The sequence below is a fragment of the Schistocerca americana genome, chromosome 1 (assembly GCF_021461395.2).
Source record: "Schistocerca americana isolate TAMUIC-IGC-003095 chromosome 1, iqSchAmer2.1, whole genome shotgun sequence".
In the NCBI taxonomy this organism is placed as follows: Eukaryota; Metazoa; Arthropoda; class Insecta; order Orthoptera; family Acrididae; genus Schistocerca; species Schistocerca americana.
In genome coordinates this window covers 531,891,003-531,906,175 of record NC_060119.1, presented here as the reverse complement: position 1 = coordinate 531,906,175, position 15,173 = coordinate 531,891,003, and the positions used below count along the sequence as shown (strand labels likewise).

At 45.3% G+C, this 15,173-nt stretch overlaps 1 protein-coding gene across 6 annotated transcripts in view; it reads right to left on the bottom strand.

Moving 5' to 3' along the window:
- LOC124605423 (inter-alpha-trypsin inhibitor heavy chain H4-like) overlaps positions 1-15,173 on the bottom strand; it is a 262,768-nt gene that overhangs the window by 8,295 nt on the left and 239,300 nt on the right. For 5 of the 6 annotated variants that reach the window (XM_047137099.1, XM_047137090.1, XM_047137082.1 and 2 more), the window contains one exon: positions 9,672-9,790. The exons of the other annotated variant lie outside the window; for it this stretch is intronic. In XM_047137099.1, coding sequence (XP_046993055.1) covers positions 9,672-9,790 — 119 coding nt within the window. The remainder of the gene's footprint in view (positions 1-9,671; positions 9,791-15,173) is intronic. 6 annotated transcript variants of the gene reach the window in all.

Here is a 15,173-nt window from a genome sequence, read left to right as displayed (position 1 = left end):
ATCTTCGCTTGCTGGTGGCCAACCACCAGCAGTCTCTAAGCGTTCTCGGGCTCAATTAAACGCTCAGAAATACGATCCAAAATCGTTTCCCTCCCTGGCGACACTGTGGGAGGAGTGAAAGGCTCAGGATGGCAGCAACACTTATTAGCCCCAGTTCCTAGTTTGTATGAGAGCTGATGGGGAGTCTTTCATGGCAACGAAACCTCAATTCTTTGTAGAGCATCTAGAGGACAAGTTTGGGGAGGTGGAGGGCTTGTCCAAAATGCGCTCTGGGTCAGTATTGATAAAAACTGCATCCTCTGCCCAGTCAGGAAGGTTACTCGCTTGTGAGAAATTGGGGGATGTTTCAGTTACCATCACGCCCCATAAGAGTTTAAACATGGTCCAGGGAATTATTTTCCATAAGAACCTTCTTTTGCAGTCTGATGACGAGCTGCGCGCCAATTTAGAGCGTCGACGTGTTCATTCCGTCCGGTATGTGCATCGGGATCCGAGGGGTAATGAGGTTGCCACTGGTGCCTTCATCTTGGCCTTCAAGGGTGATACATTACCTGAGAAGTTCAAGGTGATGGTCTACTGCTGTGATGTCAGCCCCTATATCCCTCCCCCGATGTGGTGCTTTAAGTGCTGGAAGTTCGGCCATATGTCTTCCCACTGTATTTCAAGCCTCACATGTCGAGATTGTGGACGCCTAACACATCCCAATACTCCACGTGCCCCGCCTCTCATTTGTGTCGACTGTGGAGAGAATCATTCACCTTGCTCGCCAGACTACAGGATCCTCCAGAAGGAGCAGAAAATCATGGAACATAAGACCCTGGACCGACTGACCTGCACTGAGGCTAAGCAGAAGTTTGAATGCCTCCATCCTGTTCGCATGACTACCACTGTTCTAACCCCATCAGCACCACGTCCAAACAGTCGCATCTCAGAGCCGGATGTCTAAACCTGCCCCTTGATTGTGGGGGGGGAGGGGGGGGGGGTACACTACTCTCCCTGTTGCAAAACAATAAACTGATAGCCAAGATCACAGGAATTCTTTTTATTCCAAGATCTGCGATCTTGCCTACCAGTTTATTGTTTTACAAGCATCTAGATCGCTCCCTCATGAGCAAAATGTTCTCCCTACAAAACACCTCCCGGTTGCTCCCACACCACCTCCCTCGGGAGCAGCACCTCCACAACCATTGGTGACACCAGTCCCCACTTCTAAGCCACAGAAGCGTAAATCTTCTTCGGCTTCTCTCGCTAGGAAGGGATCCCTTGGGTTACTCCCTTCCCAGGTTCCTACCAGTGGCACAGCAGACACGTGCCAGTGGCTGAAGAAGCCACAGGTCGCTGTTCATAGGACTTCGCGGTCCCCTTCAGTCCTGGAGACTGAATCAAAGAAGCCCTCCCAGCAAGGGCAACCGAAGGAACAGCGCGAGAAATCGAAATCGAAGACCCCTAAGACCAAGGAAATTGCAGTGGCACCCACTCCCCCGCTCCCTACAAGCTCTGCGTCTGAGGATGAGGTGGAGATTCTGGCGTCCACTGAGGACTTAGATCTCGCCGGGGCCTCTTACATGATGGATGTCACTCCCATCGGTACTCAGTCACTGGCAGCAGGTAACCCAGCTGTGTAATCTGCGTCATCAGTCCCTTCCCGCCTTTCTCGGCCATGGACGCTGTCACCCTTCAGTGGAACTGCTGCGGTTTTTTCCACTATCCTGCTGAGCTCTGACAACTTCTCAGGCATCACCATTTCCTCTGCATTGCTCTTCAGGAAACTTGGTTTCTGGCGATGCGAACCCCCGCCCTCCGTGTCTATCAGGGTTATTATAAGAACTGGGAGGGTATCAGGTGGCGTCTGCACCTATGTCCTTCACTCACTTTACTGTAAGTGTGTCCCTCTACAAACACCTTTAGTGGCTGTCGCTGTTTGGGTGTCATAGAGACTGCAGTCTCTATCTTCCACCAGGTGGTGATGTCCTGCAGCATGGCCTGGCTGCGCTGATAGCCCAATTGCCACCACCTTTTCTGTTACTGGGCGACTTCAACGCTCATAACCATCTGTGGGGTGGTTCATTGGCAACAGGCCGACTCAGCGTCATTCAGCAAGTGTTGGCACAGCTCGACATTTCTCTTTTAAATAATGGTGCCTTCACACATTTCAGTGTGGCACATGGCATGTACCCAGCCATCGACCTTTGGATCTGCAGCTGTAGCCTCTTACCATCTGTCCAATGGAGTGTGCATGACGACTTGTATGGTAGTGACCACTTTCCGATCTTTCTGTCACTGCCACAGCATCACTCTTCTGGGCACCCCTGCAGATGGGCTATGAATAAGGCTGACTGGGACTTGTTCACCTCCATTGACACTATTGAGCCGCTTTCCAATAACGCCACTGATGCGGTGGTTCACTCGGTCACCACCGGCATCATTACTACCACAGAATCTGCAATTCCCTATTATTCTGGGTCCCCTCGGCGGAGGACTGTGCCTTAGTGGTCAGCCAAGATCGCTGAGGCGTTTAGATATCGCAGGAGGGCCCTCCAGCAACACAAGCAGCATCCCTCATTGGAACACCTCAGCCCCTTATATGGCTCCGTGCGCGAACCCACTGCCTCATTTGCTGATGCAAGCCTCCATACCTCTCCATCGCAGGTTTGGGCCCAGATTCATTGACTCTATGGCTATCGGACCCCTGTAAGTGTACCAGGGCTTTCACTGAATGGAGCAGTCTGTACTGACACTGACGCAATTGCAAACTCCTTAGCACAGCATTTTGCTCAGAGTTCTGCTTCTGCACATTACCCGCTGGTATTCTGCACACTGAAAGAGCGGTTGGGACATCAGAGGCTTTTGTTCCACACGTGCCACCCTGATGTGTACAATGCTCTGTTTAGTGAGTGGGAATTCCAGAGTGCCCTAGTTGCTTCCCCTGATATGGCTCCTGGACCAGACCGCATCCACTGTCAGATGCTCAAACACCTCTCGGTGGACTGCCAGCGACGCCTCCTCGACCTTTTCAACCATATCTGGGTTGAGGGTGAGTTCCTGTCGCAATGGCGGGAAATCATCGTAATCCCTGTGTTAAAACCTGGCAAGAACCCACTGGAGGTGGACAGCTACCGCCGCATTAGCCTCACCAACGTTCTTTGCAAGTTGCTCAAACGCATGCTGAGCCAGAGGTTGAGTTGGATACTTGAGTCTCGGAGCCTTCTAGCTCCGTCTCAGGGTGGGTTTCGTAAGGGCCGTTCCGCCACCAACAATCTGGTCTGCCTGGAGTCTACCATCCGTGCTGCTTTTTCCCGCCGTCGGCATCTGGTTGCCGTCTTTTTTGACATGTGGAAGGTGTACGATATGACATAGCATCATCACATCCTCGCCACGCTTCATACGTGGGTTCTTCGGGGCCCACTCCCGATCTTCATACAAATTATTCTGTCGTTTCGTTCCTTCCCTGTGCAAGTTGTGGCTTCCCATAGTTCCTCCCGAGTTCAGGAGAATAAGGTCCCACAAGGATCTGACTTGAGTGTCTGCCTCTTTTTAGTTGCAATTAATGGAGTCACTGCAGCGGTGGGAACATCTGTCTCAGCTTCTCTGTATGCTAATGACTTCTGCCTATACTATAGCTCCACTGGCATTGCAGCTGCCGAACGGCAGCTGCAGGGCGCTATCCGCAAGGCACAGTCTTGGGCTGTAGGGCATGGCTTCCAGTTTTCGGCATCACACTGTTCACCCTGAGCCATGGCTTTATCTTGATGATGAACCTCTTGCTGTGGTGGGGACACATCGGTTTTTGGGATTGGTTTTCGATACCCAGTTGACTTGCCTGCCTCATATTCGGCAGCTTAAACAAACATGCTGGTGGCATCTTAACGCACTTCGTTGCTTGAGTCACACCAGCTGGGGTGCCGATTGGTCAACCCTTCTACGACCGTACCAGGCATTAATTCAGTCCGATCTAGATTATGGTAGTCTGGCTTATGGTTTTGCATGCCCTTCTGCGTTGTGGTTGCTGGTCCCCATCCTTCACAGTCGGATCCGACTCTCCACTGGAGCTTTCTGGACAAGCCCTGTCAACAGCATATTTGTGGAGGCTCGTGTCCCTCCATTGTGGTTCCGGCGTCAACGATTACTGGCCGTTTTGGCTACACATGTTTGGACCTTTCCCAGGCATCCCAATTACCGTCTGCTGTCCCCCGCCTCTTTCGTCCATCTCCCAGATCGGCAGCCCCGTTCAGAGTGTACGATTGCAGTTCGCATCCAGGCTCTTCTCTCTGGGCTTGAGTTTTTCCCTCTCCCACCTGCTTTCTGGGTCCATATACGTCTACCACCGTGGTGTGTGCCGCGCCCATACCTTCGGCTCAATTTGGCGCAGGACCCGAAGGACTCAGTCCCTCCTGAGGCCCTCCACCGCCGCTTTCTTTCACTCCTTGCCGCGTTTCAAGGTTCTGACGTGTTCTATACTGACAGTTAGATGTTTGCTGGTCGTGTTGGTTATGCTCTTATTCTAGGGGATCATTATGAACAATGTTCATTGCCGACTGTCTCCAGTGTTCTCACTGCCGAGCTGGTAGCCATCTCTCTCACCCTAGAGTGTATCCGCTCCTGTCCAGGTGAGACCTTCGTTATCTGTAGTGACTCTCTGAGTGGTTTACAAGCTATCGACCAGTGTTTCCCTCGCTCTCTTCTGGTGATGGCTATCCAGGAGTCCTTCCACACTCTTGCCCGAGGCGGCCGCTCCGTGGTCTTTGTGTGGACCTTGGGTCATGTCGGCATCCCGGGAAATGAACGTGTTGACACGTTGGCAGAACAGGCTGACAATGCACCAGACTTGGAGATTGGCCTTTCGGAGTGTGTTCTCCATTCAGTTTTGTTGCAGAAGGTACTTGGTGCCTGGGGTGATGAATGGCGCTCACTGCCTTCACCCAACAAACTTCGGGTCGTCAAGGAGACTACAGGTGTGTGGCGCTCATCCTTGTGAGCCTACCGCAAAGACTCAGTTGTTTTCTGCCGGCTACGCATTGGCCACACCTGGCTGACGAACAGTCATCTCTTGCGCCGTGAGGATCTACCTCTCTGTCGCTGTGGATCAGTGTTGACAGTGGTCCACATCTTGTTGGCCTGTCTGTTTTTAACTACGCTCAGGCAGACGTTTGCGCTGCCTGATATGCTCCCTGCACTTTTATCGGATGACGCCGCAATGGCTGACTTAGTTTTGAGTTTTATTTGTGCAGGGGTCTTTTATCGCTGAATGTAAGGGTTCGTGTCCTTTTTTTATGTTGAGTCTGGCCTTTGGCCTCCGGTTTTAGATTGTGGATTTTAGTGTGTTTCTTGGTGGTTGGCTTTTCCTTTTTTGGTTACATGGTCAGCCAACCACTGTCACAATCTGTGTGCTGTTAATTCCTTTTGTCTGTTTTTTTTCTGTGTCTTTCTGGTTCTGTGTTATCCCTTGTGATCTCAATTGCTTGTTTTTTTTAAATTTTTTTATTCCTTGTAGAATTTTATGACTGTGGGACAAGAGACCGATGGCCTTTGTAGTCTGGTCCCTTCAACCCCCACAAAACAACCGGTAACGTATTGATTCACCTCTAACCATTATGGAAGCAGTTACTCGAATTGGCATTGATTCTTCGAGTTTTTGGATGTTCTCCTGCGGGATAGTGTGTCTAATTCTGTCCCACTGACGTGTTATATCGACAAAATCCCGAGCTGATTGGAGGGCCCTGCCTATAATGGTCCTAACATTGTTAGTTGGGGGAGAGCTCCGGCGTCCTTGACGGAAAATGTAGGGTTTTGCAAAAAGACAAGCAGTAGAAACTCTCGGCATGTGCGGGCGGCCGTTACCTTGCTGAAATATAAGCCCAGAATTACTTGCGATAAAGCGCAACAAAACGGGGCGTAGAATATCGCCGACCTACCGCTGTGCTGTAAGGGGCCGTGGACAACGACAAAACGGATCCTGCTGTGAAAGGAAATGGCACCCTAGGCTTATCACTCCTGGTTGTCGGCAGGCGACAGTAAGGTTCCTATCCCACCAATGTCCAGGACATCTCCAGACACGTCCGCACTGGTCTCCAGAGCTCAGTTCGAAGCGAGATTCATCACTGAAGACAGTTCTACCCCATGAATGGTGGGCTCCATGTGGTTCCCAATTCGTGCAGCGACCGTAAACCATAAAATTACCAAATATGCATCAACCAGTCGCAAAATCATGTTTTGCTAAAGTGAATAAATAAAACATGATTTTGCGACTGGTTGCTGCATAGTTGGTAATTTTACTTCTACCCTAGTCATGAGATTCCAAATCGAATGTGCCCGACACTACTGCGAACGGGTTATTTGATGTACAGTGGTCAATGGTACCCGCAGCAAGGGGCAGCACGAGCTCAGCCCTCTTTCTGTGAACGGCCTATTGGGTTGCAGTATTCACTGCCTCGGCCTTCTCGTCCTGTCATCTGTCTAGGTCGACCGTTTCCTCCTTGACGCTGTGTTCGGCGATATTTCTCCCATTCCTGTCGACATCGTCGACTAGTGCCATCGCTTCTATTCAAACATCTAGAGATTCGCCAGTTGCTCCAACCGGCTTCTTTGAGCCCAACTAGTCTTCCTTCCCCAACTGCTGACATCTTCTTATATTGTTCACGCCCCTGTCGGGTGGCATAATTACTTACCAACTGAGTACGTGAAATGCAATGTGCAAAGAGTTTACGCTCTGTTGTCGACATGTCTCCTTTTTACTATAACTACCATCTGGGCGCTGAGAATGCGCTGCAATCTCGCGCATTCATTTATCGGCAACCAAAGTTTACAATTATGCATTTTTTGTCTCTACATGTATTAATATCTGTTGGTGGTTAGCTTGCAGAACTTCTTCATAACTGAATCACTTTCCTTTTCTCTTTCTTGGTGCACGCGCTTGAATCTTGGATACTGCTAATTGAACAAATCAAGTGTATAACACTTCAATACTTTTTTATGTTACCAACCTAAACTTCCCAACAAAATATTAGCACCACTTAGGTATCTGGTAACGACGGTGGGCTTAGATTCCAAAGAGCAGGCAATGAAAGACTAAAACTTATGAAATTAAAAATATTACTTTAATGTGAAACAAAAATTAAAAATAGCCGAAATAAAAGGATTTCAACAAAATTCTTCTGGGCGTATTTACGCGTCATGTATGGTATGACCACTGACCTTTGTACTACGAGGGCTGTCCAGGAAGTAAGTTACGATCGGTCGCGTAACGGAAACCACAGTGAAAACCAGAAACATTTTATTTGCAACAGTTGGGTACACCTTCCACCTACTTCTCTACATAGTCGCCGCTCCAACTTCGAGTTTTGTCGTAGTTTTGTATAAACTTTCCAATCTCATCGTCGTAGAAAGCAGCCGCCTGTACTTTCGGCCGGGTCTGCAGCTCGTTGTCTGTCGAAAAATTTTGTCTTCATGGCCAGCGGTTTTTGTGAGCAGAAATGAGACTCAGGGGGAGCCAATTACGGACTGTATTGTGGGTGATCAAACACTTCTCATCGGAAACGCTGCAGGAGTGTCTTCATTGCCCCTGCAGTGTGCGGCCGAGAATTGACTTGAAGAAGGAACTGCACGACAGTTGTGTTATATGGGCTGCATGACGTAGGCGAAATCTCATACCAGGCCCTCGTACTTGGCGGCAGACGCTATTCCCTACGCATCTTTACGTGCTCACTGTTCACTCAAAACTGAAAAGAGCATCGCAACACGATTGACGGGCATACTAGAGACACTGACCAACACATCTGTGCGAAGCTTTACCGGACTTTCCCAGTGGTTTCCATTTCGCGATCGATTGTAACTTACTTTCTGGACAGCCCTCGTACTTCTCCAGGCAGTCTTCATTAGGATGCTGAAAGATACCTGCAAGAGCAGCCGGACCGTCTGTAGTTTTATATATAACGGTCACAATCATGAACAAAGAGACTGGGGGTGTGAAACCCTAAGGTCATTAAATAGAGGTAGCTTTCCAGAAAATGCTGATCTTTGTACACCTGTGAAATGAAAATCTGCTGTCGGGTAGCATTCAACGCCGTGCTGCTCCGCCCCGTTCATTGTAACATGCTCTTATCTCCCTTAGTGGTCGAGACGCTGCGCAGTCCTGTTCGACTGCACGGCCTCAGCCCTCTGGGGGCCATCAGGTGTTATGAGGCTTCCTGTGGTGACGCACTGCAAGTTTTAACCGGCCCCCCACACGGTCAGTCAACTTTCTGTCACCATATACTGCAATACTGCACACCACCCAATTCGGTTGAATTCTGCTTGCCTGGAGGAATGTGTTCACGACGAGGGCACGTTGTGCTCCTGTATTCTCGTAGATGACTCCATCGCCTAAATGTTGTCTATAAAAAGGGACGATACCGCTTCCTCGATACTGCACAGTCCTCAAATTATTCTTGACAGCGATGAGAGAGGTCTGAAGTACATACACGATCCTGGCCCAAAACACGACTGACCCACCTCCATGCTGCGACATGTGTGACTGTATGGGTGGGAAGTGCAATGGTACATCGTCACCTCAGCACTCTTGTACCACGACGATCTGATGTCAGACACATCTTGCATTCGTTACCGAAGACAACGCCGCGTCACTTGTTGAGGTTCCATTCCAGTTGCTCCCTTGTCATGTCCTTCGTGTACCACAGCGTTAGAGCGTTCGTACTATTGTTTGTAATGGACGCCTAGAGGACGTAATGACCAAGTGCAGATAGTTACACGATGTTTTGGTCTTCATATCTCACCCAGAGGTCTCCTACAAGGCACCGCGCATTTCTGTTGCGCCCTCCTCGCGGTAACTATGAGCTGTAAGTTTTAGCTTATCCGCTGGCCCTGTCTACCATTTACATTTGGTGACATTGCGCTTTACTCACCTGCAGTGAAAATGCGGATTTACTTTCACCCCATCACACAAGTGCTTGTACTTTGCGTTTTCTTGTGACTAAGGAGTATTTTTCCAATTAAAAAAAAAAAGAAAAAACAGAAAATATTCAAGTTATGGGGCTATTGCGAAGCTTTTTTGGGGCAGCTTATTTATTTGCAACTTAAGTCCTCTGTAACACGTCAAAAAATACATGCTGACTAGATGGTGAAGTACGATCTAGAACAGTTAGTGTACGACGTATAAAACGTGTTTGACGGAATTGTCTAACTTGTGGAACGTACAGCTACGTCTCGAATGCACCCTCTGTGGACTGATGCTGAAAGAAAATCCGATCACAAATCCGCCACATTGTTTCACATTATGTGCTTATCTTGCAAAATGATTTCAGCGCGGAGTCCAGAGACTCATCAGCATAACTTAGTAGCCGTATGGCGTTCTAAAATAACAGTAAAGCTAAGAGGCAGATAATGTTTTTGTCAAAAAATTGCCTCTAATTTGCAGTTCTTAATCGACGTCGTATGTCCATCAAAAACGAAACACTTCATATTTAATTCTCGCCTTGGAATGATAGGCTCACTACTCGAGATGTCATACAAATGATTTCTACAGTCGATACTTTTCGACAACCAGAGGTAATACAAACCAAACACAAGCAAACTGCTATGATTACCATTAATACAAGCATGTAAATAACCTACCATCACATAATTAAAAACAAATACGTGGCCTTGTCAGTGCTGCCTACTTTGAACTACTTGCTTACCTTGTTCAGGGCCAGTTCGTAGGTTTCTGCCGTGCCATTCACTTCAAGTGTGACGTGTGAGGAGTTAGACACACCGCCAAGCCAAGTGATCTCGGATATGTGCAGCGCCTGCTGTTGGCCTGCAACGGATTGAAAAAACAACGGTCTTCCATGAATAATAGAGGAAGAAAAGTACTTTTAGTTTCTAGTTTGAATGGTTAATGACCAGCAACGGAATTCAGCCTTTCCACGCTAATATACAGCGTGGGGCGACTAAATTACTCACCAAAAATCGCTTTTCACCCGATACAGACACTTATAATCTCTTCTGATTTCGGCGAACAGTGAACAAGGGCCCATGAAACAAAGAGCAATGACTTCTCGAAGCTTCGTTAATAACGGCGATACAGGCATAAATTTAGTTTTTTTCTTTTTTTAAATGAACTTACGTACACTTTTTTTGCTGACAGAATAACAGATCTCGACTGGATGAAATTCACACTTTTTGCAGATCTAAGAATCATTCACTAAGCAAGAATATACTGAATGTAGATACTTTAGTCCTGTTGATGTGACCATTGATTAACCCATTACCCGGAAGATTACGAGCCTGCCCAAAGGCCCTGCGCCGCTTAGACATAGGAGTTAATTGAGAGATAGTTGAACCACTACATTGATCAAGTTTGTTGTGAGAAATGTCACAATTTAAATACAGTGTGTTTCTTGTAAAACAGCAACAGAATCGAATCATTAATATTGCATAAAATATTTTCGAGTTGACAACGCCATTCGATTACGAAGAACTGGTCGACATGTTCCCAGTTTATGCCGAAAGTTAATTAAATGCATCAAGAGCAGAAATATACGTGGAACAGTTTCCAGATAAACGCTGAAAGTACGTCCTACCTTCGTTGAAACACTGAAAATCCTTCACGATATTGGAAATTTTGCCCCAAGAGAACTTGTACGAAGGAATACTGCCAACGAACCAGCAGTTGCTGCAATAAATTCGTTGGTCACTTCGTGTAAAAAAAAACAAAGAGTTGTTGGTATCGGTCAAAGTAGCGCTATTTGTATTCTTCATAGGCATAAATATTAATCTTCCCTTACTTTTCTACATCAAGAGCTACATGACAGATATTTTAAACACCGTTTTGAACTCTGTCAGTGGGTTATATAGAAAAACAAATTGTTTTGAGATGGTATTCTTTACCGACGAAGTCACTTTGACAGATCACTGGGTTAAAAGCCTACGAAGCGTTCACTACTGGTCAACGGTAAACCTACATTGGCTTCGTCGTGCGTTGGATAAACGACAGTAGAGTGCGAACGTGTGGTGTGGTGTAATCGGACAGCACGTGATTACCCCCTTATTTTATTAACGATACATTGAAAGGCGAAAATTGCACACATATCTTGCAATTATCATACCCTTGTTATTAGAAAACATGACCTCAAGATCTCGTCAAATGTTGTTTCCTTCATGGTGAATGGCCTGCTCATAATTCTTCAGTAGCGAGAGATACATTAAACCATCTATTTCCAAGCCAATGGATAGTAAGAGGCAGTCCTATTCAGAGATGTTCAGTATGATCACATAAATGATATCGTTATATTTCTTCCTCTGGGATGCGAAGTATCTTGTGCCTCTTAGCACAAAAAATGCATAAATTCAGTTATTTTAAATAAGCGATTTCTTACTGGATCAGCAAATATTTTGTACCATTGAATTTGTGTTGCTTAGCTCTGCTATTCTGGGGTCAAAAAGTAGCACTGTTCCATAAAAGAAATGTAATTTCTCCCTTAAAAAACAGGAAAAATTGAAACTTTTATAAACTTTCCAAAGGAAAAAAACAATGATAACAACACTCCAAAAAACAATATTTACTGACGAACAACTTTCTCATTGAGAAGAATTCAGGATATTTAACGGAAAACCAGGAAAACGAATTATGAAGACTGTATCCAAATTCTGAAGAGAGTTCACTGTAAACAACAATGTTTTAAACTAAACAACAGATTTTAACTGAACTAATGAAAGACTTTCCACACTAATATGTAAATCATCAAACAGAGTTTACACTATTTTAAATATGCACTCCCCAACAAATGAAACAGAACACATTAGAAGCAAATACAAAATTTTTGGCAAAATATGGCAAACACCACAGAGCACATTAAATCGAAAAATGCAGTTTTACTGCCTGGAGACTTTACTGTGCAAATAGACAAAGAACCACATCACAGATCAATAGCAGGAAAGTTCCCAGCACATAAAAGAACCAAAGCAAATGAAGAAAAACTCTTAAGCCCAGGCAGACAGCATACAATAGTATTAAAATCTATACTTTTCAAAACAACTTCCTAGAAAACAAACTACATGGGTATATCAAATCCGACTTGTGGTGAAAAACAACTCGATCACGTTGCTGAAAGCAGACATTTTTCAATGGAACTACTCTATGCAAATGCGTGCCTCAGCGATACAGATGGCCCTACCGTAGGTGCAACCACAATGGAGGGGTATCTGTTGAGAGGCCAGACAAACGTGTGGATCCTGAAGAGGGGCAGCAACCTTTTCAATAGTTGCAGGGACAACAGTCTGGATGATTGACTGATCTGGCCTTGTAACACTAACCAAAACGGCCTTGCTGTGCTGGTACTGCGAACGGCTGAAAGCAAGGGGAAACTACAGCCGCAATTTTTCCCGAGGGCATGCAGCTTTACTGTATGGTTAAATTATGATGACGTCCTCTTGGGTAAAATATTCCAGAGGTAAAGTAGGGCCCCATTCGGATCTCCGGGCGGGGACTACTCAAGAAGACGTCATTATCAGGTGAAAGAAAACTGGCGTTCTACGGATCGGAGCGTGGAATGTCAGTTCCCTTAATTGGGCAGGTAGATTAGAAAATTTAAAAAGGGAAATGGATGGGTTAAAGTTAGATATAGCGGGAATTAGTGAAGTTCGGTGGCAAGAGGAACAAGACTTTTGGTCAGGTGAATACGGGGTTATAAATACAAAATCAAATAGAGGTAACGCAGGAGTAGGGTTAATAATGAATAAAAAAATAGGAGTGCGGGTAAGCTACTACAAACAGCATAGTGAACGCATTATTGTGGCTAAAATAGACACGAAGCGCATGCCTACTACAGTAGTACAAGTTTATATGCCAACTAGCTCTGCAGAGGATGAAGAAATTGATGAAATGTATGATGATATAAAAGAAATTATTCGGGTAGTGAAGGGAGACGAAAACTTAATAGTCATGGGTGACTGAAATTCGAGAGTGGGAAAAGGGAGAGAAGGAAACATAGTGGGTGAATATGAATTGGGGTTAAGAAATGAAAGAGGAAGCCGCCTGGTAGAATTTTGCACAGAGCATCACTTAATCATAGCTAACACTTGGTTCAAGAATCATGAAAGAAGGTTGTATACATGGAAGAATCCTGGAGGTACTAGTAGGTATCAGATAGATTATATAATGGTAAGACAGAGATTTAGGAACCAGGTATTAAATTGTAAGACATTTCCAGGGGCAGATGTGGACTCTGACCACAATCTATTGGTTATGAACTGTAGATTAAAACTGAAGAAACTGCAAAAAGGTGGGAATTTAAGGAGATGGGACCTGGATAAACTGAAAGAACCAGAGGTTGTACAGAGTTTCAGGGAGAGCATAAGGGAACAATTGACAGGAATGGGGGAAAGAAATACAGTAGAAGAAGAATGGGTAGCTCTGAGGGGTGAAGTAGTGAAGGCAGCAGAGGATCAAGTAGGTAAAAAGACGAGGGCTAGTAGAAATCATTGCGTAACCGAAGAAATATTGAATTTAATTGATGAAAAGAGATAATATAAAAATGCAGTAAATGAAGCAGGCAAAAAGGAATACAAACGTCTCAAAAATGAGATCGACAGGAAGTGCAAAAAGGCTAAGCAGTGATGGCTAGAGGACAAATGAAAGGATGTAGAGGCTTATCTCGCTAGGGGCAAGAGAGGTACTGCCTACAGGAAAATTAAAGAGACCTTTGGAGAAAAAAGAGCCACTTGTATTAATATCAAGAGCTCAGATGGAAACCAAGTTCTAAGCAAAGTAGGGAAAGCAGAAAGGCGGAAGGAGTATATAGAGGGTCTATACAAGTGCGATGTACTTGAGGACAATATTATAGAAATGGAAGAAGATGTAGACGAAGATGAAATAGGAGATACGATACTGCATGAAGAGTTTGACAGAGCACTGAAAGATCTGAGTCGAAAAAAGGCCCCGGGAGTAGACAACATTCCATTAGAACTACTGACGGCCTTGGGAGAGCCAGTCCTGACAAAACTCTACCATCTGGTGCGCAAGATGTATGAGTCAGGCGAAATTCCTCCAGACTTCAAGAAGAATATAATAATTCCAATCCCAAAGAAAGGAGGTGTTGACAGATGTGAAAATTACCGAACTATCAGTTTAATAAGTCACAGCTGCAAAATACTAACGCGAATTCTTTACAGACGAATGGGAAAACTGGTAGAAGCCAACCTCGGGGAAGATCAGTTTGGATTCCGTAGAAATGTTGGAACACGTGAGGCAATACTGACCTTACGACTTATCTTAGAAGAAAGATTACGGAAAGGCAAACCTACGTTTCTAGCATTTGTAGATTTAGAGAAAGATTTTGACAATGTTGACTGGAATAATCTCTTTCAAATTCTAAAGGTGGCAGGGGTAAAATACTGGGAGCGAAAGGCTATTTATAATTTTTACAGAAACCAGATGGCAGTTATAAGAGTCGAGGGGCACGAAAGGGAAGCAGTGGTTGGGAAGGGAGTGAGGCAGGGTTGTAGCCTCTCCCAGATGTTATTCAATCTGTATATTGAGCAAGCAGTAAAGGAAACAAAAGAAAAATTTGTTGTAGGTATTAAAACCCATGGAGAAGAAATAAAAACTTTGAGGTTCGCCGATGACATTGTAATTCTGTCAGAGACAGCAAAGGACTTGGAAGAACAGTTGAACGGAATGGACAGCGTCTTGAAAGGAGGATATAAGATAGACATCAACAAAAGCAAAACGAGGATAATGGAATGTAGTCGAATTAAGTCGGGTGCTGCTGAGGGAATTAGATTAGGAAATGAGACACTTAAAGTAGTAAAGGAGTTTTGCTATTTGGGGAGCAAAATAACTGATGATGGTCGAAGTAGAGAGGATATAAAATGTAGACTGGCAATGGCAAGGAAAGCGTTTCTGAAGAAGATAAAGTTGTTAACATCGAGTATAGATTTGAGTATAGATTTAAGTGTCAGGAAGTCGTTTCTGAAAGTATTTGTATGGAGTGTAGCCATGTATGGAAGTGAAACATGGACGATAAATAGTTTGGGCAAGAAGAGAATAGAAGCTTTCGAAATGTGGTGCTACAGAAGAATGTTGATATTAGATGGGTAGATCACATAACTAATGAGGAGATACTGAATAGAAATGGGGAGGAGTTTGTGGCACAACTTGACAAGAAGAAGGGACCGGTTTTTAGTACATGTTCTGAGGC